General features: G+C 39.5%; 1 protein-coding gene across 3 annotated transcripts in view; it reads left to right on the plus strand.

The window, feature by feature from the left end:
• The window catches only part of LOC146332145 (plasma membrane calcium-transporting ATPase 1-like), a 119,039-nt gene that overhangs the window by 33,062 nt on the left and 62,646 nt on the right, over positions 1-23,331 (plus strand). For all 3 annotated transcript variants that reach the window (XM_084739790.1, XM_084739782.1, XM_084739797.1), the window contains exon 2: positions 16,793-17,222. In XM_084739790.1, coding sequence (XP_084595916.1) covers positions 17,027-17,222 — 196 coding nt within the window. In that variant the 5' untranslated portion in view covers positions 16,793-17,026. The remainder of the gene's footprint in view (positions 1-16,792; positions 17,223-23,331) is intronic.

A 23,331-nucleotide genomic window follows, 5' to 3' on the forward strand; every position in this document is an offset into this window, starting at 1 on the left:
GCTGTCTCCCGTGTCCTTCTGAGTTTTGAATTTCGCAGCAGTGTCTCTGCCTCCACTTCTTTGCCTCTATGCCTGCACCCCATCCACTCATTCCATCTGATCGCAGGGAATCATTGACATGCACTCACATGCAGACGGTATCTCTGCTGATTTTCTGCGGAAGCGGGTGTGTTCACTGTTTACACATTATGTTATATTGTTCAGCCTGTGTACTCATGAAGTTTGGCCTTTATGTGGATGCAGACCTTAACAGACATGGGCAGCTGACTAAATTGACTTAAGATGAACCACTTGGATGGGGAAAGTGTCATTTATGTTTTAGTCAATATTGTATGACAGAATTCAAGGTATAAACGTGATTTTAAGTTCAGATCCCAGATTTTAACCCACAAAGACACAGTAACAAAGTGTGGACATGCATAAAAAACGTGTGTGGTAACAAGAACAGGAAACTACAGTATTTTGGCCACCTAGCTTGCTGTAGTTTGATGCTCTGCTGGACAGAGAGTGGGGCTAAAGACAGAGGACAGTTAAGCTTTATTTTTCTTTTCTCCTGAAACATTTAAAGGAGCAGTATCTAACAATTACACGTCCCAAAATGAGTACTGCAGTCCAAATAGCGAGTTGGAGCCCTATCACTCTGCATCATCTCCGCCATCCTGTCACACATTGATATGCGACCAGCAACCACATGGAGAGTTGATAGTGAGTTTACACATTTGAATTTTTACCCGTTGGTCAAAACAGGTAAAATTAATCAATCCTCCAAACTCAATGTTGGTTGTTGTCGTAAGATTAAAGATTAAATCGACCATTGTTGTTATTAATAGTTAAGTTAGGAATGTCCAAGATCAAACCTTGTATTTGTGCATCTAAATCTATACTGTATGTACAGATTTAATTTATAAATAATAAATAATGCTTGTATTACTTCACTTGGAAGCACATAGACAAGACTTCATACGTATTTACAACTTCAGTGTATGTTTCCAGATGTTAGGTGGAGAGTCATTTTATTTTCATACAGCTGTGTATGATCTCACCTTCATCACAGTAACACAATACAGACAGGATCAAGTATTCCAGTGAGAACGTTTGATAAAACATTGATCATTATGAACCAGATGAACCCTGAACAAATACAGTGTTCAGTTGGTCTGACTCCAGTACTGTTCAGGCTTTCAACCAATCAGAAAGCAGAAGAGGAGCCGCTGTCATCGATGGATTTATCATGAAGATGAGCTCAGGACTCCTCTGTGTGTGTGAGATTGATATCTGCCAAAATTCAACAAAGAATGCATTCAAACCTAAAATCCACCCCCACCCATTTATCTTTTATATAACATAACCCAGATCAATCCCTTTATATCCAGTACAGATGGTGAACTCCATCTACACGCCATCCTAACATCCAGAATTGATTACTGTGGTCCTGACCAACCCAAGACAGCAACAAGAGGTCTTCATTTGATTCAAAAAGTCCTTCACTGGCTGGACACATTCATTCATTTTAGAGAAATTCCCTCCTATGTTCAGACTCCATTAGGATTGTAAATAAAGTTTTGTGGGTTTGAACAGAGTTCAGCAGCATGAATTTGCACTGAATGTCCAGGTTCAAAGGGTTAAGAGAGCAGGTTAAACTTAATAAAGAAACAAACAGGAAACTGGCACCAGGTCCCCACCTGCACTTCCTGTGTTGAGTATTTACTAAGTTGTGCGTGTGGGTCATGTGTATGTGTGTGCAGAATTGTAAGGTGATCCTGTGATTGTCCATCCAGTGTCACCACTGACACAAACTGAACTGAGGCAAACAGCAGTGCGTGTTTGTGTGCAAATGTCCTGCAGATGATTCCTGGATGGGCTTGGATTTGAGTTTCGTGTGTGTGCGTGTGATGCTTGACAGTGAGTCCAGACCTCTGCCTCGTCTCTCTGCAGTGTGGGGATTTCCTTTTTCCACTCTGGTCACATGACTGCAGATATGGGTGTGGTCTCCTGCATTCTTGGCCTCTCTCTTTTTCTCTCTCTCGCTCTCTTGTTACTCTGTCTGGCATGCTGCGACACTCTCACTCACACACACACACACACACACACACACACACACACACACACACACACACACACACACACTCACAAGCACATCGTCGTCTAGACCAAACACACACCGGCTCGGTGTCGGCTGTTTGACGTGCCCTGCATGTAGAAATGTCTGTGTGAAGTCACTGTGACATGATTCAATGGGATTTTGTGTGTGCGATCTGTTGCTGGGTGCAACAAGAAAAAAGTTCCTCTCTGTATGGAGGGTGTGGCCAACAGTGAGTTTGCATAGTGGGATTTTGTGTGTGTGCGTTTGCGTGGAGGGCGGTGCAGGCTGCTGGTTTAGTATGCAGAGCAGGTGTGTCTGCAGAGGCAGAGAGCAGAGAGGAGGAACAGGAAGGAGGAGAACAGCAGCTGAACAGAGGGACGGTCTGATTGAATATAATGAACAGAGAGAAGAACCACAAACCTTTTTCATGAACTGAAACTCATCCTTTGAGTGTGTGTGTGTGTGTCTCTAATAGCAGAAGGATGTGCGAGACAGCAGCTGGATTGTTATTTTTGTTCATCTGAATTATAAAATAAGAGACCATAGAGAGTCATAGTGTTTAGAAAAGTGATAAACAGTCTAAAGTTAGTGACTCGGACTGCCTTAATGTTTCTGCGTCTGACACGTGAAATCATTTTCCAGTGTCCACAGAGACGGGGTGGGACTGACCTCTTGTTCAGGGAATGTTCCTGCTTCATATTCTTGTTTTATAGCTGCATAGCAGCTATGATGCAAGCAGCAGAGAAGGAGGGACGCTGATTGGCTGCAGTTAGTGTAAAGACGGTGACACAGATTGATGACAGTAAAGTGATAAGAAGCTATATAATTTACAACTTTATGGAAAGTTGTTGTTAGCGTACGAGCCATGCTAGCTCAAGCACTTCACATTTTCCATCCCCAGCTGCTGAAGGCCACACCAGATAAAGACGTTTCCACAGACAAATTGACTGGACAGATAATTGCAGAGGTATAACAAATGTAGCGTTATAAATGCAGGCATTCATAATATACGTTATCTGTCACTCTTATTTAAAAAGTCTTTGTGAGAACATACGGTTGTGGTTAACTGATTAGTTGTCTGTGAATGAGTTTCAGCTCGTTTTTTAGCTGCGTCATCATACGTAGAGCAATGCAACAGCATGGCAGGCTGTAAAATTTACAGTGAGTCTCAAAATCACCACAAACCAAAAAAATTACTTTGAAGGAAATGGAAGCAATAGAAATGGAATAAAGGCTGTCAGCCACTTCACCCCAGCACACCACAGAGTGTACAGGCAGATAACACTTGTCTGTCTGCTTGTTTTTGCCACTGACATGCTCAAGTTTTTATTCTAATTGTTTGACAACATAATGGAAAGGATTGTCTTTTTACTGGTCTCGCCAAACAAACCACTTTCCACTGCTCCAACAATGAGCAACTCTTATTTGGCCGAAATAAACCCTTATTTCACAGTATGAAGGAGCATGCGGTGTGCAGACAAGGTGTCGCGCTGCAGTGAATGACTGTGCTGCAGCAGCCCAGCCAGCTCTATGGTGTTTGGTTTCCATTACTGGATTAGATAATAAAAACTAAAAGCGCAAGCAAACAAGATTACTTATTTTTACATTATATATCTACTTTATTGGAACGCTGCAGTAAACACCAATGTTTAAAAGGTGCACTAAACAATTCTGGAGAAAGATAGTTGATTGTTGAGACTCAACAATAAATTTACCAAATTACCTTACCAACATGTGACTGACCAAAGTCTCCTGCCACAAGACAGAACCAAGAAGAGGAACAGAAGTCTCGTTTTCTCTCAGACGACTTGAATTGAATTATGCTTTAAGATTCTTATGGAACTTTTTCCAAATGATGCCAAAAATGAACTGAATACTGCAGCATTAACAAAGCAAAAAGCATATAAAAATTCTAGTCAGTCTGCTGTGTTCATGTATATCTGATTTCCCAACAATAACGACATTGTGAATACGATGTGACTCATTCTGCTTCTTGGTTTTGTTTAGTTTAACCAGATGTAATCCGGACAACTGCCAAAGCACACATCATGTCCTCACTAAGTTTGATTTTTGGAAAACTGTTTACATGTGGGAAAAAAAGTACATAAATCTTTGTTTTCAGGTGTTTTTCAAAAGGATTCTATCCACACTGAAACACTAACACAATAGAAATAAATGATTTCTATCGTTTTGTTTCCTCCACAGTGTGTTTCTGTGCCGTACAAACATGAGAATATGGAAAGAAAATCCAATGACGATGAACATTTATGACATTAAGTCATAAACATCTCGACATGATATGAACACAGCGTGAGAGGAGATGCTTGTGGGTTTTGTTGTGTAACAAAACGACAGAAATAATTTGACATCGTTTCGGCAAAAATTAAAAATCCCGTCCACAGACAGATCCAGACACACCAGGTCCAAGATTACAGACTGTCCCCCCTGCTGCTCCACCCACACACACACACACACGCACGCACACACACACACAAATCAGTTTGTTCTGCCTTGCCTCTCTAATAATTTTCTGTACACAGACACACACACACACACACACACACACACACACACACACACACACACACACACACACACAGAGGCTTATTGTATCTCACACATACATATGAGCTGAGTGGCTGGCAACATGGTGGCTGCAGCTTAATTTCATCTGGAGTCAATAACAAACAGATAAGATGGACAAAGAACAGACACACTGTCTCGCTCTCTCGCACAGACAGATACACGCACACTGAAACTCCATCTATATATAGGGATAGCTGAAGTCCTGAGATCACTTCCTGTCAAGCCTCTGTACAGTCAGTCATTGAGGCTTTTGTTTTGTGGTAGACAAGTGAGACTTGTGCTCATCACATGGGGTTCAGTCTGCAGTGTTGTTCACTTCACTGATAAAGTAACACAGTAACACTCTGTTCACCTTCTTCCTCAGCTCTTACCTAGCTAGTTTCTAACTAGTAATTCACTAAGTCAGCTTCCAACAAAATGTCCTAGCTTAAAGACTTAAGTAATGTGTATACTGGTTGCTAAGAAACCCTTCAGTCAAAAGCACTTCATTAAATAAACAGGAAGTCACTGAGCTGTGACATAACATCCCAAAATTACCTGCCAAGCCTTTTTAAACGTAGGTATGAGTTTGTTTTATTAATCTGCAGTCATATGGAAAATAGAAATGTTTCAGCATTAAAAGTATTCATGTAGAGACGGAGGGAAATATTCCAAAATGCTACCTAACCAAAGTTGTTTGGTCATATAGTCTAAAGTTATTGTCGTATTGTTTTGTAATTTGAGATATCTTGTGTTATTTTTGTGAAATATAACTTAAAATCTTTCCTTCTCGATATGATGCAAAACAGCCTTTCGATCAAATGTCTGGTCAGATTTCTTGACCATAATCCATGTTCTTCCTCTATCAGTCGAAACTAGCCATGTATTAGGGTGTGTCCACATAGCATTTTCTTTTTTCCTGGCAGAAAGCAGCTGACAGGACGCTGGGGAGTGCAGGGATGAAGTGCATATGTGGTCAGAGGAAAAAACACTGCTTATGGGTTTGACATTTTGATTGACATTAGCTTTGAAGCTAACCTAATGCTACCCTAACCGAGGGCTGAATACACATCTAACAGCAAGCTTACAAAGGAAAAATTATTTGGTTCCAGCTTGTTAATTGTGAATGTTTTCTGGTTTCTTTACTCCTTTATTACAGTAAACTGAATATCTGTGGATTGTGGGGAAAACAAGACATTTGAGGATGTAACTTTGGGCTAGACTTTGGATTTTTTACCATTTTCTGACATTTCATAGACCACACAACTAATCCATTAATCAGGAAGATAATTCTCAGATTGACAATGAAGATAATCATTGCAGAACCACTAAACAGTTCAGTGTTCAACCGATCTGCTCCCACAAACAGTTTTTTCTGTCTCTGTTATGAGAGTTTATGACTGACATGGACAGAACAATGTTCTCCTCCTCCTTTTGAGCAGCCGCATAAAAAAGGCGGAGTGGTTGGAAAAAAGGCTGCATGCTGCAGCAGACGCTCTCTGCTCATTGGGAACACATGCAAAAAGTGGTAGGGCTGCCCCAAACTAAAGATTTTCCTAGTCGACCAATAGTCATTAGTTAAAGTCAATAGGCGACTAGTTTAATGATTTAAATGTATGTTTTGGGGGGCACAAAGAGAGCTGCCTATTAAATGTTAACAGCAAAAGTGTTAATGATTCTAAATGTGTTGGAACAACCAGCAAAGAGACTTAACATTTACTTACTTTATTAATTAATTTATTTAATTAGTTAATTCGTTTTAACACAGTATAACACCACACAAGTCTCACCACACCCCACAAAATACAAATAAACTACTTGCGGAGTCAGAGTCCTGTACATCACATCAGTAATGTTACTGAATCACAGATTAAACCACGTTGTTGAATCCTAGCAGACCACGTTTTGATTTATTTGTTCGTCGCAACAAAAAAACCCCAGTGCAACTTGATTCAGGAGCTGCTCCATCCTGTTTGGCCCGGGAGATTGTTGCAACAGGGACCTTTTCTCTTGAAACACTGTAGTCACCAGCACACTGCTGCTAACTGTGTTGCAGCTGCCATTAGGCTGTTAGCTCAGTTAGCGGCCCTATTAGAACTGTGTTTTTTAATGGATCCACGGCGGCTTGCTTGTAGCTGTGATCGCAGTGAACGGTATGGAGAACTTCTGACCGTCTTCCAGCTGTACCTGCACTGTCTGACTCACCTGTTTCTGCTTCACCTCAATTTCCTGCACGGTTTGCATTTGTTGTTCAACAAGGGAAAGTGCTCAGCTGTTGTTAAGATCTGATTAACACCCTGAATGTGTATATTTGTCGTGGTTACGTAATCTCTTGAGTCATGAGTAATAAGTATTGATGATGAAAATGTTGACGGCTGCTATGTCAGGAATGTCGCTTCATTGTTCCCACCCACAAAGACTCTGAACAACATACCTCTGAGTCACTTGACATGTTGACACATTTCAGGTGTTTGGACTGAGGTTGACTGACAGGAACAGAGCTAAAATATTGAAAATGTCCAAAAATTAAAAATATGTTAGATGAAGATCAGCTGTCAGAACTCATCTGTTCTGTCGTGTCTTGACAAGTCATTTTCCTTCCCTCTCGCTCAAACACTCATTTATTATTCTCTGCTCTAAACAGATATCTAATGCTACGTGTCAAGCAAAGTGCTAAGTAACAGTAACAGCCTGTGGCAGAGCTAGTGGAGTGTGTTATCTGTGTGTGTATGTATGTATTAGTCTGTCTTAATCAAACACATGCTCATTAAAGCATAACAGCCATATACACGCTCAGTCACATGACGGGCAGAAAAAGGTGTGTGTGCGTGTGCGTATTATCTGTGTGTCAGCAGGTGTGTCACTCAGGTCTAAAGATAGGAATGCTCACCTTTGGACTCTTGTGGGTGGTGTTTTCATTAACCAGCCATACTGTAAAGGATTATGTTTGGGAAACTCCACCCAAAATCAGTCACTTCTTTCATAATTCTCCCAACCGTTCTTCTTCTGTTTCCACAGCTCATAGCAGACATGTATCAAGTTTTCATGCTACGATCATAAGATAATCCTGTATTGATCGCCTGGAGGTTACAGCAGCACAAGACAGAAAAAAGTACAGATGAATAAAAATTTTATTGGCCAAAAATTAATAAACTTGCTGAAGTACTACCATTGTATTTTTAGTTGAGTAACAGTCAGAGTGAAAGACTTCCTGAAGTGCAACAATTTTGGGAAACACTTTTTATGTAGATCACATATAGAGTGTGTTAAAGAGGCATTCATAGTAAATTCCAGTGCATTCATAATGCTTCGTGGCTGCATTCATATGTTTTATAAACATTATGAAACATTATATATGTGACTTATAATACATTATAGCGACTTAAAGTCACCTATACATGCCTCAACAATGAACTTTAGTAAGAAATCATGGTATGCTATAATGATGTATCATAAGTCATTGTATGTGTTGAGTAGAGCCCAACTGATGCAGAGTTTTTGGGGCAGATGCCAGTACTGATACTCGGGAGTAAAAAAATTCTGATATCGATGTATCGACCCCTATTCTTTATACAGAATATCACGTACGGAATATAGAGTATAAAAATACATTTTTGCAATGATCCCTAAAAGTAGCAATGAAACAGTAAACTTTAACAAAAATTTTAAATAACTATAAATGAATACATATATAAATATATATATTAAAACTGAATTAACCTGTATGATATATTCAAAGTTAGACGTAGACCAAATACATTTTGTCAAACTTGACATTTGATGAAAGCAATGAATTTGGGTTGTGCTAGTTTATAACTTGTTAAGAGCATCCATAAGACAGCTGAACTAAAATTCATTTATATCATTGTTTTATGACGGTTGATATAATACATCCAAAAGCATTGTGTGTTTATGATCGTAGTCATAAAGTATTAGGAATGCATTATAACAGATTATAAACGCCCCTATAATGCACTATACACACAGTACTACGTGGTCTTCATAGAAAGTGTTACTGAACCATGTAGTAAGTTTTTTCTGTGGGTATGAATGGTTAAAAGGCATGTCGTTGGAACATAATAGCAGTGGACCGCAGCACAGTTCCACTGAGCTCTTAGAAGCCACGAGCTCCACTCACCCGTCTTCACACCATCTCCACATTACTACTAACAACTACCGCAGCCAGTTTAATCTGACCAGTGAGGAATGATGTAATGTCAAGTCATGTCATGTCAATCATGTAAAATGCAGGCCATCTCAATGTTACAGCTCAGCACCCATAAACTAGGTGCGCTTCAGTAGGTCTACAAGCTATATTAGCATAGCAAGTCATGGCCAGACTAGCTAGAGTTAAATCCTTTTTGCACATGCATTGCAACTCTGCAATTATCCAGACTCTACCCGGAGGAGCTTTATGTGCAGATATTTCCATTAGTTGGCGTGGACTTAATCCTGACAGCGCTCTATTCCAGGTGAGCCACGTGTATGAATAGACTGGGCAGTGTCCAGAGCTCACGAGTGGGTGTGTTTGATGATGCTGCATGGCGTGCAGCTGCTTTGTTATTTCTCTGCTTGCCTGTGTATCGTTTTCCACTCTTTCATTGATCATTTTGTTTTCATACAGACTCGGCCTTCTTGCCGATCAATATCGGCCTACGTGAAGTATTTTATTCTTTGAGCTCCCGTTTTAATGCCTTTACTCACAATCTGTGTTGTGAAAACATCAGATTACAGTCAGAGAAAGTACAATTGTACATCCTGGTTTGGTTGGTTTGTACTGATATCAATGATAAACTAATTCAGACTACAAGTACTCAGATGGTCACTTCTTTATGTAACCAGTATTTTGATCATTTGTATTCACCCTGAGTTTATATAATGAAGTAGTAGCAAAAATAATTTTCATCCAAAAAAAGGAAAACAAATTGCAATTTGAAGAGGAGCCAGGAAACTGTTATTTTACCTGATTTTAGAAAAACCTCATGACTGATGCTTAATCTGAATCATTCATGTAGAATTATGTACCTATTTGGTCTGTTCTAATGAAATACTTGTACATTTCCTCCTCCTGGTGCCTGGTTAATTAAGTAATCTCATCATCTGTAATTAACACGTTCCATCACAATGACATCACCAACTATTTGTGTAATAATGTACAACAAACATTAATGTGGTGAGGTCTGTGGGCAGTTTATTTCATTTTATTTCTCTGTTGTCTTATTATAATAATGACTCCACTTCTGGTCAATGAACAGAGGGATAATTACTGAGCAGAGAGAGGGGGCATTTGTCCTGGTCTACTCAGGATAACACACACTCACAGACTGATAGAGTGCTGGGGGGGAAAAATCGGAGACACAAATAATGGACGAGGTTAGAGGTTAACAGACAGGCTAATTAGAAATTACAGGTTCTGTGTGATAATTTTTCAAATTTTTAATAAACTTGAAATTTATGAGCTTTTCAACGGCACATCGGTGTTTCCATCCCCCAGAACATCAACAGGAAACAACAGCAAATAACATCATGATTATTTTGCTGTTGCACTCTCAATCAAAACTGAAACTTAAAGGAGAAATCTGTAATATATTTACTGTAATAAATCATTAAATGACCGTTATATGTCATCAGAAACTAAGTTGAAATACTTGCCACTCAGCCCCCCCCTTGAAATCAAATTAATGCTGAATGTTCGCTGAATTCGTTACTGTCTGGTTGTGAGTCGTAAGAGATCATTTTCAGTCTTTAAGAAGGAGTAGATGATTTTAGCGGTTAAATTGAGCAAAATGTGAATGGCGACTGGCAGGCAGTGAGACAGGCTCAAAGTTCAGAGTGTGTATTTTCAGATATGTGGGCTTTTGTTTTCAGGATAATGGGCTGAACTTCACATTGGCAGACAACTGACAGTTATAAACAGCTGATCATGTTACAGGAGCCTTCGTCCTTGCTTTTTATTGACAATTTACAATGTGCTCCTGCAGCCTGCCTGAGCTTCCTCCAGCGTGGGGAGGTGGGGTTAGGGGGAAACAACTCACTTCAACCTATATATAATAAACTGTCTATAGCTCCACCTTGCTATTTGGACTGCTGCACTCATTTTTGGATGTGCAGTTGTTCTAATATTTCTCCTTTTAATAATCTTCTATTGCTCTAATACACCAGATGTTTTCTGTTCTTCAGATGCAGTAGACACACAAACAGGAGTGTGCAAAAGCAATGTTTAGTCCCTGAGTTTTTATCTTGTTTATTGAGTTTGTTTAATGAATAGTTAATGAGTCCTGACTTAACTTCCTGATTTTGTTCCGGGGGTTTAGTTCCTGAGGGACCCGCAGAGAACCCTCTGACAGACACTGCAGAGGCTCTGAGGTACAAATCGGTCCAGTGGAACAAACCGACAGAACAGTTCACAGCGACAGTCCCGGATGTTTTGGTGCCCAGGGTGAAATCTCATTCAGTGCCCCCGCTGAATAAATTCACTACTCAGAAATGCAATATATATGCATTTTCATGTCCAAGGAGGAGATTCTATGATGTGTTTTTATATAATAAACAATTCATCATCAGTTTTTGCTTGATTTGATTTATTTAGCACACATAAAGGGACAAAAACAAAACTATATAAATAATAACAAGAAAAAGTCTTATCATGGGTCTTACAAATTGGAGCAATCATGTTAGCACAGGATTCACTAACTATCCATTAAATGCAATTACAGCTACTGATCAAGATTTTGATTCTAAATATTTAGCTTCAAAACTTAATTTCTTTTTCATAACATAGGTTAGCACACTGATAATATGACAAGATGTAATAGAAAAAAGATACAAAAATGAAAAAAAAAATAAAAAATCACCAAAAAAAAAACTTCCTCATAAATAAGGAAAATATATCCACTCAAATAACCATTACAAAAAAATAAGCAAATAACTCTAAAAACTTAAAACTTCAGTATTGCAAGTTTTGGGATTTTGTAAAAAAGTAAAAAAGTTCTTAAAGATTGAGTGGTTTGCCTGTATGTCCACAGTTTGGAACACACAGTAAATATAGGTACATGAATTAAATGGACCTTCGGTGTTCTAGTGAAATTAGAACCACATTGGTTGGACACACTGAGCCTTATTTCTATCAAAATGAACTCATAATTTAAATAATTTTATTTGTTTGGGGATAGTAATTTTATGATGTTTGAAACTAAAGTTCCCCTCAGGATACAAGCAGGAAGTATAGAGTTCTGGATCGTCCCTGGTTCCAGAAATAAACATTTATCTACACCAATGTCAAATAGCAGGACTTCCTGAGTGATATTAAGCTTATATAATGGCAATTTCTCATCGGAAGAAGCTGTCTGACAGCAGGGTAAAACAATGAAAATATTCCAAATACAGTATAGTGTACACTTAAACTGAAGTTGATGTCTTTTTAGGTGGGCTGGGCAGGAAACTAAAATATGTTATGCTGCTGACCCTGTCCACATCAGTACATTGTTTAGCCTCCTACACCAGTACCTCATACAGCTCCACTTCAAAAAATCTGAACTGTCCCTTTAAGGTTAAGTTAAGATTAGATACACTTTATTGAGCCCACACTGGGGGAAAGTTCACTACTTAAGAGAACGGACCTCACATATAATGTAGGCCTACTGTAGAAAAAATATTACTTTCAAGCTCTTGCCAGAAAGTGTTGCAACCGTCCCCAGTCTCCCCTATCTCAGGATCATCTTATAAATTACGAAAGGGATAATGTATAGTGAGCAGGTCCTTGTTGTGAAACAAATCCCGACAGGATGATGCAGGACCCGACATGGTTATTTATCAAAATAAAAAAAAGATTTGGCACACATTTGTGACACAAAACATCACTTTTAAACGGACTTAATGGCTTTATTTCGCAATAGTGACCTGTTTTCTGTACATTGTCCTGTTTGTTACATGGTTATGTACCAAGAAATATCAACAAAATTAATTTTACAATGATTTTAGTGATTTAACAACGATTTTATTGTTCCTCCAGAGTCTATAATTAGAACTGTGTCCATAGCAACGGTCTGTTCTTCACGACAACGGTCTGTTATACATAGCAACGGTCTGCTATAAAGCAATAACAGACCTTAGAATGCTGTGATTGACCAATCAGAATCAAGTATTCAATAAAGCCATGAAATAAACGACCATTATTGACGTTCTGACTGCGGGGATGAGCTGCTCAAGTGAAAGAGAAGAGGACACAATTCGGGAGGTTAATACAAACATACAGTCTGAATTTCACCTCTTTCGTTCTGTCCCTCCTCTAGCGCGCGCGCGTGTGTGTGTATGTGTGTGTGTGTGTTAGGGTTTGTGTATAAGAACACGACGCTCGACGTGAATACGTAGGTGCGCTGCGCGCGGGTCAAAGTATTTTCCAATGGACGGTACGTGTAGGTGGCCCACAGTGAAACTCCTTCAGTTAAATGATTCTAAAAGCTGAAGTTGTTATTTGAATATTTTCTAAATGTTGGATCTTGTTTTACATAATAACAAATGTATTCTGTGAAAAGATGATGTGAGGTCTTAAACTCAAGCTCTTAACGAGTTTCCTCTCAGACACAATAGGCTAACGTTAGACTGTTGAGTTCGCCACCTAGCTAACCTGTTAGCATAAAAAAAAAACCTCCGTCCGTCCACGTTAACAGACCTTATTCACAGCAGGCATGTTAACATGAAATAGTAAGGTAAACACGGGTATTACAAAATATTGTAATCAAGGTTCCCTTCTAGAGTCAGGGTGCTGCTATTGTGCATGTTGGCTCTTGGAAAGGCTCTGCCACACAACACTGAACAGGACATTGATAGAGCTAAGTGTTATTGGTAACACCTGTGTTTAATGGACTATTTCATATCAATATGGCTGCCATTAAAAAAAAGTCTGAATTCTGTTCGGTCTCTCAGGGGAGTCAAGTCTGTGGCAAACACAAAGCTGACGCTTCTGTGCATTTATCACCACAGATATGGCGTGTTTACCAGTTTTCATGTTTCTTTTGCGAATGTTACTTTAGCGCTGTAAGTTGAGTCTAGCTGGCGTTGTTGCTATGGTAACACTACAGCATCGCCCATCAATATAGTTTTAGTACATATAAAACTTGAAATGTTAAAGTGAACTTTTACTGTGATTTTCTATATGGTTAAAGTAATGTAAAGTGAGTTTTCACCTTTCACCTAATTGAATCTTCTTGTTCATTGTCTAATTGTTTCTTTTGATTTGTTATTTTTCTATTCTGTACTGCAGATACAAAATAGATAAATTTATGTAATACTTTGTAATTATTGTATAGCCTGTGCAGTTGAACTTGATTGTGTTAAATTAGCTGTGAGACAATATACTGTGACTTAGAGTTTCAAGATAAAATCTTATCCAACTGACACGAAGGGAGCCAAGTCTGTTGCACACACACACACACAGCTGATGCATTTGTGCATTTGTATTTATAATGTCATAAAGAGGCAGGAGGCAGTGTTGGGTCTCTGGTTGTTTAGTAATGATCTGTGGTGATAAATACAAATGCGCAAAAGCATCAGCTGTGTGTGTGTTTGTGTGAGAGACTTGGCTGCCCTTGTGTCAGCTGAAGAAAGGCTTTTTTTTTTTTTTTCTTGGAACTTGAAGTTTGTTACCATGGGAACCACACCAGCTAGACTCAGCTTCTATAGTTAAACAGGTGTGAATGAACTATAACACTTAGGCCACACTGCCTACCTCTTGGATGCCTGTTGTGTCCACAGAGTAAAGTTGCTGAGGCGCTTCTGCTCTTAGCTCTGTTGTTGAGTTTTCCACTGATTTGATAAATGCCGCACACTAAAACCCTTGTTAAGAAATGAATAGGTTCTGCCGATTTGAACACTATATTATTAATATTGAAACTGTAGTGAAAGGTGTTATGTTGCTATCACCAGATGATTTTCACTGTCTATTTTTTACTGAGAACCATTCATGTCATGTGGAAAAAATATGCAAGATGCTGAATCTCTAGATGATGCTCTAGATAATGCACCACTTCAGCAGCACATGAGACGTGTTTCTAAGGTCAGCAGTGTGGCCCAAACCTACGGCTATGAGGCTACATCCTTTCAGTACACAGTAAATGTATTCATAAAATTTTCAAAAGAAACACCTCCATACCTGTAGCAAATAATACAAAGAAAATGCTGTCAGGAAACAAAGCTGGGTGTAATTTATGCCCAAAGACTTCTATGTCAAGGACTGTGGGGGTAAAAGCCGTTGAATCCCACATGAAGTCAAAAAAGCACCAGAGGTGTGGAGTGGCAACTAGTGGGGCTATGCTAATGCCTTGTTTTCCCATAGCACACTCAAAACTTCTGCTGACTCCCTCACAGCTTCTCAACTGTTGGCACTGAGCAACTTTGTGTCAATGCCAAAAACACAAATGGCTGAGTTGCTGTGGGTTCTTTGTGTGTGTGAGGGCTCAATAAATTGTCACTCTTTTCTTTTCTATCAAAGAAATTGTCGACATTCTCTTATATTTGTTTGAAAATAAATTCTTAAAAACTTCTGGAAGAACCCCGCCTATGTCTAAATGACAAAAGTCCATCAATGCATAAAGAGGCCGGACATGTTACGTATTTAATGTCGAAAACGGGGCTTGTTCCCCAGTTTGAGAACCACTGACCTTGGCAATAGCCTGTGTCACCTTTACCACAAACCAGCACTCAGGAGAAGCCTGACTCCAGCACTAACAGCATTACTTCTCTAACAGGCTGTGATGCTGTGTGTGTGCACGCATGCTTGTGTCCATGACTGCACACTAAACAGTGAAAAATGGAGGACAGCCTTTGATGTGCACTTACATAATCTGTGTTGATGGATTGGAATACCACACTTTGGCCACACACTTTCACACACTCACACACGCACTCACACACTGACCCAGTGGAGTTCTCCTTTCATTGGTGCATGGTCCTCTGCTTGGTGTTATTGGCTCTCAGAGCTGCAGTGTACTCAGTCCTGATCTCTGGTTCTTCATCAGCAGGACAAAGTAATCCAGCTTCCTTGTTATTGTGCTCATCATAGCATCTTTTGCCTGATTTGTAATCACAATGATTGAATTTGTTTGCCAATACTGTTTTTGCAGTTTCACAATTGCTTCCTTTTATGAATCAAATGGCCATCTTCTGTCTTCAACCTGTATTGGAAGTCTTTTGAGCTGACTGTATAGCTGTGAGGGCAAAAGAGTGAGGATTTATAGATTTACTCAGTTGTAGCAGTGATGCTGAACCTGTCAGGAAAGTTTATTATCAGTGCTAGTTTCTTTGTCTTATTTTGCACCTGTGATCTGAGTGTTAATGAGCATTAGACGACTGTTTATTTATTTATTTCGAATTGAACAGATTGAAATTGATGTCTGGATTTCTCGTCATGCACTCACCATAAATGAGAGAAAAGACAAAAGTATCCTAAAAGGTGCTGCATACGATATTCACCCTGGAGGTCACAGCCGAAAAACAAAACAAACGCACGCTTCATTTACTCAGTAAAGTCAAGGGGGAAAAGTTTCATCTGATCACACACTGCTCACAAAACTCACTTCAAACTGCCCAGCTAGGCTGTGCTGATCAAATATGGATTGATTTTCGTTTTATATTATACCTTGTGTAAAATATTTACAGAAACATATTTTAGTGATTGTTTAGTTGTAAAACATGAAAGATAGTAACAGACGGCTGCCAATTTACCTCTTGTGTCTGGAAGGGAACCCTGCAAAAGATCCTGCGAGAGTGATATTTTTAACCCAAACTTTAATCCTCCCTCAACTCTAACGAGTGTTCTTACTGTTCTTTCTAATAAACTCCACAGCCGGTTCAAGGAGTGTGCAGATATTTACGGACCAATTATGTGTCTCAGAGGAGCAGAATAAACCAATAATCAGTTTAGTTCATAACGACCTCAGTGATTCAGCGGACTCCTTTAATAATCTGAGATGAGAAACTCTACTCTAATTGGCCCAATTAGTCTCTGCGCTATTAATTAGTAAAAATCAAACAGTCGTGAACTGTCCTGTCTGCTGCTGATGATGTTAAACTGCTGCGTGTTCAGACTGTTTCCTGTCTGGACCTGGTTCATAAAAATCTGTTTTCCTGTTTCTGTTTCCTTTGCAGCGACAAGAACATGTTTACTCTCCTGTTTCCATGGTAACCCGAGAAGAGCATGCACGTCCGGGTCAGGAGTTAACCTCAGCACTGATCTCCTCATCCTGCCTCCTGTGAGAACTACACTACCCACAATTCCTGTGAACTGACTACACAGTGTGAAGTTTACATCAGTTTAACAAAGACACTCAGAGGAAGAACAACTACAACGACAACAAAAGTGAAGCTGTGAAGAGGACCGAAATGGCCAACAACACAGCAGACCATCCTCCGGGGAATTCGGTTGCGGAGGGCAGCCATGACGGGGACTTTGGGGTGACCGTGACGGATCTGAAGGATCTAATGCAGCTGCGAAGCGGCGAGGCTGTCAACAAGATACAGGACACGTATGGAGATGTCCAAGGCATCTGCCGCCGCCTGAAAACATCACCTATAGAAGGTACGTCCAACGCACAAAACCAGTTGTAATGAGCATCTTAATTTCCTGGCTTAAAAAATGTCAAAACTGCAGTATTTCAGTAGGAAAGAATTGATTTTCATTGATTTAGTCTTATCTTTTGCCAAATACACTAAAAGGTCAAACGTTTGGATATTAAAACTCTGTCATATTTTTACTCTAAACTCTACTCATACTCTTGTATGAGATACTTATCCACAGTCGGTGTATTACCTACAGTAGAGGGCGTTGCATGCCCCCAGTTTGAAGCGGAGGAGTACCAGCACATAAGCTAAGCTAATGAACTGCTGTGGACAGGGTTAACAAAATGTGTTGTAGCCACTTAAACAAGGGCCATCAGTTTAAGTGTACGCTATATTTAAAATATATTCACCACTTTATCTTGCCACCAGACAGTCTTTTCAGACAAGAAACTGATGTTACGTAAGTCAAATACCACTCTCCTCAAACCAACCAAACTCCATTGGTTAAATAAGTAATTTTACCTCGCAGAACATGGTAGTTGCTGTTCTACTGCTGCCTCAATCTGTTAGTTTGTGTTGTTGTGTGTCTTTGTTGTAGTAAGGATAGTTCTGACTGTGGATAAGTATCTCATACAACCCTACTTCAAATAATCGGAACTGCCTCTTTAAGTGGGTGATGGCAGATTGATTACTACAAAATTATTACCCCAACGTTACCACAAATAACTTAAGAATTATTTTTAGCCTTTGGTGGCAAGTGAAATTGTTCTTGGGTTGGTAGCGAATGTTCTGTGGCCTGGTAGGGGTCTACACATCAGGGACTGGGAATTGCTGTTTTAAATGACACACCATTCAATTAATATTTAAATTGATGGTTTGTATCATCAGTCAGGGAGCCACCGGTTTGAGTCTCATTTAGTGATATCAGCAAGGTTGATTTACCAGGCAGATGCCCTAGTGGACCCCCATAAGCTCCAGGTCTATTGTGTGTCAGTTGGTTCATTAAATGTAAAGTTATTTCACAGATTGCATCACTGATGCAGCAACAAATACATCCTGTCTTGCCTTGTTTGGGAAAAAAATCCAGTTTGAACTCCTTAACTAGGGCCCAGCAGCAAAATGTTTTGCCCTGGAGCGCCATAATTATGGCTGCATAATTGTACACAGTGCAGCATAAGATAATGGCATGGCAGGCTCTAATCATTTACAAACCTAGTATCAAAATGGCCTAACCGCTGGGTGATTTAAAAGGAGAGCAGAGCAGCTTGATAAATGATTGAGGGAATCACTGTTCTTCAATCACTATTAACAATAAACACATTAACAAGTCAGAGCAGATTTAGAAAATTCTGATTTAGGCACAGTAATAATGTCCAGAAACATACACATATCAGGAAGTGTGAGAGCCATTAAATAATGATTATTCATGCAAATCATCATACAGCATTTCTGGTGAAAGAAACACACACACACACACACACACACTTACACACACCATATTTAGTGGTGATAGATGATCAGTTCGGATTTCAGTCAGAGCTTCGTGTGAGGCCAGAAAATGGCCGACATGCTGCTGTTTGTTGTTTCTCTCTCCCTCTCTCATCTTTTGATCCTTCTGGGTGTGTGTGTGTGTGTGTGTGTTTGTGTGTGTGTGAGTGTTTGCAGCCATCGGTCCATTCCAGGATTGAAATTAGTTCCAGCCCGTTCCCCTAATGGCTCCATAGATCATTGCTCTGTTCCATTTAGTAATCAGAGGACAGCTGTAGTCGCGTCCTCCACGCAAGAAATTACTCACTTTAATGAAGAAACTGTAATTATATTTTCACTGCAGAGAGGAAGGGAGGGAGGGAGGGAGGGGGAGGAAAAAAATGGGGGGGAAACCTAAATGTAAGATTGAGGGCAAGCACACAGCGATCGACTGTTACAGTTGATTCGTGTGAGAGTCATTCCTGTTTCAAACCAGCTGTGTTTTTAATCAGTTACACCATGCCCTTCTCCAGCACCTTTTTTAGTACTTCAGTGATTCAGTATTTCATTTTCAGTATGGGCCAAGCTCCAAACTCACTGGATCCTACATTTCCCATAATGCCACTGGACAGTGGACAAGTTTCATTACACATTTCCTGCCTGGTAAACACCCACGTCTTTCAAAATGTACACCTCCAGTTTGTAACGCAGGCTTTGAGTTATAAATATGTAGTCTTGAAGCCCAAGCTGAAATGACCCCGATGTGACGTCATCTGAGCCACATAAGACATTTGATGTGTACGAAATTCCAGACGACACATACGACACATACTACTACATACTAAATTAGCAGTAAAAATATATCTTCTGCCTTGCAAAGTGAAAGCTTAGAAGAATTATTGACATCATACAGAGTTGTCTTGGTCGCTGTTTCCCCAGTTTTAGTATGCACCTTGCACACTATTGGTTTCATACTAAGATTTAGGACATGACAGCTACTGTTTTAGCCTACTAAATAGCATGTTAGTATAGAATTTCAGACACAGCAGTTATGTAACTTTTAACAGGCTGAGTAGCACTAACCATGACAAGAAACATGTAGATATTGATTAATAGATAACCACAACGACAGTCATTTTCAGGGTAGACAACTGGCAGTTGATTTGAATTGTGGGGCTATGTAAACTCAACAGAAAGTATAGTACTATTTATATAATAGTATTTCTGGTGTCATTTTCGGCAGTAACCATAACATGTAAAGATAAATAGTTAAAGACGGTAATGTGACCAATCATTCTCTCTGTGCTTATTTCATGTACTGTGCTGCTTTTCCCATGTCTTTGACAAACCAAGTCTACCCAACATCTCATTGCTTGTCGGACGTCCTGCTAGCTTTGGCTAAATTCAAGCAGTTTCTTTAGTCTGCGACTCAATAGGTAAATTATGTCTCCAAACATTAAACATGAATATTAGATGAATGAGATATATACACTTTGAAATGACATAATGAAAAAATGCAACCTTCAACATGTGATCCAGGGGTTTTCTAGTTATTGTAAACAAATAGTTATTGTAAACAAATATTGTGATTGGTTCTCTAGTTTAGTGAGATCTGGTGTATCTGTTTACAGTGCAGCCAAACAAACTCTGGGCTGAGAGAATTTATTGTCCCATGTTGTTTTGATGAAAAAAGGAACTCAATAATTGTTCTTTTGCCTTTAATTGGCCAGATTTCATGCTGTGCACAGCGGGGTTGCTTACCTTGATAGTGTGTTGGAGATGTGCTGGTTCCCAAAAACCACAGTAGAGCCTGTCATCTGCAGCTCTTCATCAAGCAGCTCACTCCCAGCAGATAATTAGAAATGATCTATTGACATAAACTGCAGAAAATGACTAGCATTCACAAAACTGTCAGCAATAACCCCAGTGAGAACTGCATTACATTTCCTTTGGCTACTTCACAATAAAAGCCACCCCATGGTTTGCCAGTTAAACACTGTTATTGTTTTCTGGGAATCTCTAGTAAAAGAAATTTGAATCTGGTGCAGAAAAGGACTCCCCTGCCTCCAACAATGAAAACTAGTATGTGTAGGGGTAAGAACAGAATGTACAAACATGCAACAGCTACTGAAAAAATGTCAAGCACAAAATAGTATCAAAAATCAGGGGACGAAGTAATGAAAATCTTAATGATCATAACGTGATTAGAAGAGTTGCCATAAGCATTTCAAAGAGCCATTTCATGTCAGTACTGTGTGTCTGTGACAGAAGAGGAAACCTGCCTGAAACTCACGTTTCTCACGGCGGTTTGTCACCTTCACCTCATTTCTCACATCGAAGTTTATGTAAACTCAGTTGGTGTCAATCCTGATCTGAAGCTGAGGTGAATCATGCTTCTCACTCAACAGAAAAGTTGTTCGACTGTCTGATAGCCAGTTGACAGTTAGCTGAACTGTTAAGCTCAGTAACAAAGGCATCATGTTAGCAGTTGGTGACCTCACACAGTTATATTTAACTGTGTGTCTGTATCAGCTCACTGTTGTGGCTGTGATAATGAGCTCTTTCTTCCTCAGCTGCTTTTACTTTCAGTCGGTAGAATCAGCTTCTGATTGGACATTGAGCCGGCTGGCATCGTCCTGAGTTTAACCTGACCACACACACACACTCACACATACATCCTAAAACACACACACACACACACACACACACACACACACACACACACACACACACACACACACACACACACACAAAAGGCTCAGCTGTAGCTGTGCATCCTGCTGGTTAATGTGTATTGATGAATCAGTCTGCTGCCTCTTTGGAGGTCATTGATCGTCCTTCTAAACATCATTTTACAAAATGTATTTCACGTTGCGAGGACATGCAGCCTCTGAGCATGAGGCGCACAGCCAGATATAAACTTTATTTAAACAGGACCTGGGTTACAAAGAGCTTCAGAAAGAGACACATACACACCCAAAAATAAACGGCTATTTTAGGAAAATGTTAATGAACAGCATGTGTTGTCACTGCTCAGGTGAGAAGAAGACACAAGATGTCTTTTTGTCTCCGTTGTGTCATCTTTATTCCTTCATGTAAGAGAGTTTGTCTCTTCAGACAAACATCCAGGAATGAGAGCAGAAACTAGCAGATAAAAAAGGATTAAAATAGTCTCTGACTGTGTCATCAGCTGATGATCAGATGTTCAATTTTATGCTGATTTTATGCACACAAACAGTGTGGATGTTCTTCTCTTGTACAGATATTCGTTCCTCTCGTTGAGCTACAGATGTAATCAAAGAAACTTGGATAAATAGCGGAGAGATGAAGTTTATGTTTCTGTGTTGGACGGGACAAAATGAAGCTCCTCAAAAACCTTCTGTAACAACCAGGGGTGCAACGGATCAAAAAGCTCACGGTTCGGATCCTATCACGGTTTTGAGTCACGGATCGGATCATTTTTCGGATCAGCAAAAAAGAAAAAAGTGGTGGGATTAGGGTTAAATTATTTAAAAAATGCACTTGTCTTTGATCTCTGTCTGCCTGTAATTATCACCATAGTTATGTAATGTAATAATAATGATAATAGTAATGATAATGGTAATAATATTAAAAACTTCAAACTTATACAGTGCTGTACTATGTATATACTATACATATATTAGATCATTATACACTGCACAGTATAATACACAACTACGCTCTGTAGTCTGACTCAATGTCCCGCCTATAGCACAGCGTATCTGATTGGTTAGAAGTCATGATCAATCAATCAATCGGCAGACACACTCTGTCACAGATGGGGCGAGACAGAGCTGCACCGGTGAGCAGAGAGGAGCTGTGTAGAAGTTAAGACAGCCGATATCACCAAAGTTTCAATGAACATCACAGTTTTATGATCTGTTTCTTTGGTGATAGCAGAGTTACATCAGTGAAAAAAGTTATGGCCTGGATTTCACTCATGGCGATGTGACGGCTTTTAAATCAGTCGCTCTTCACAGAGATGCGCTGCACACAGCAGCATCTGTCCTGTCTGTTCACTGCAACTCTGCATTGAGATTTCGGGTATTATAACTTATACAAAAGTAACAGTGACAGTAAAACTATGATGCTCACATGTGGTCCGCGGATCACACGCCTGCCGAACCGTAGAGGGCAATCTGTACAGGACACGGTTCAACTGCGATCCGTTGCACCCCTAGTAACAACCTTAGCTGGAACAATTAATCGATTATTATTATTATTGACTAAATTCTCTGATTTCAGCTTCTCAAATGTGAATATTCTCCATTTGGGTGTTGTGGACAAGGCAAGACATTTGAGGACATCATCTAGGGCTTTGGAAAACAGCGATCAACATTTTTCAGCATTTTCTGTCATTTTGTGAACCAAACAACTAATTGATTAATTTAGAAAATAATCAAGAGGTTAATCAATAATGAAAAAAATCGTTGCAGCCCTACTAACAACTAATGTCATTAGCTGTTAATTATTTTGAGTAATTCATGAATAGTCCAATGAGTCCCTAACCAGAAGTTCTTGTATTTCAGGAGGTTCTTCTACACTTACCAGGTGAAGCCTGAAAAAAACTAAACATAAACATAAATTTGTACATTTGTATTCAGGAGGTTTTAAGGCTGATAGCTTTAGTATATTCATTG

Source organism: Lutjanus erythropterus, chromosome 2 (genome assembly GCF_056507025.1).
Source record: "Lutjanus erythropterus isolate fLutEry1 chromosome 2, fLutEry1.hap2, whole genome shotgun sequence".
Taxonomy (NCBI): domain Eukaryota; kingdom Metazoa; phylum Chordata; class Actinopteri; order Lutjaniformes; family Lutjanidae; genus Lutjanus; species Lutjanus erythropterus.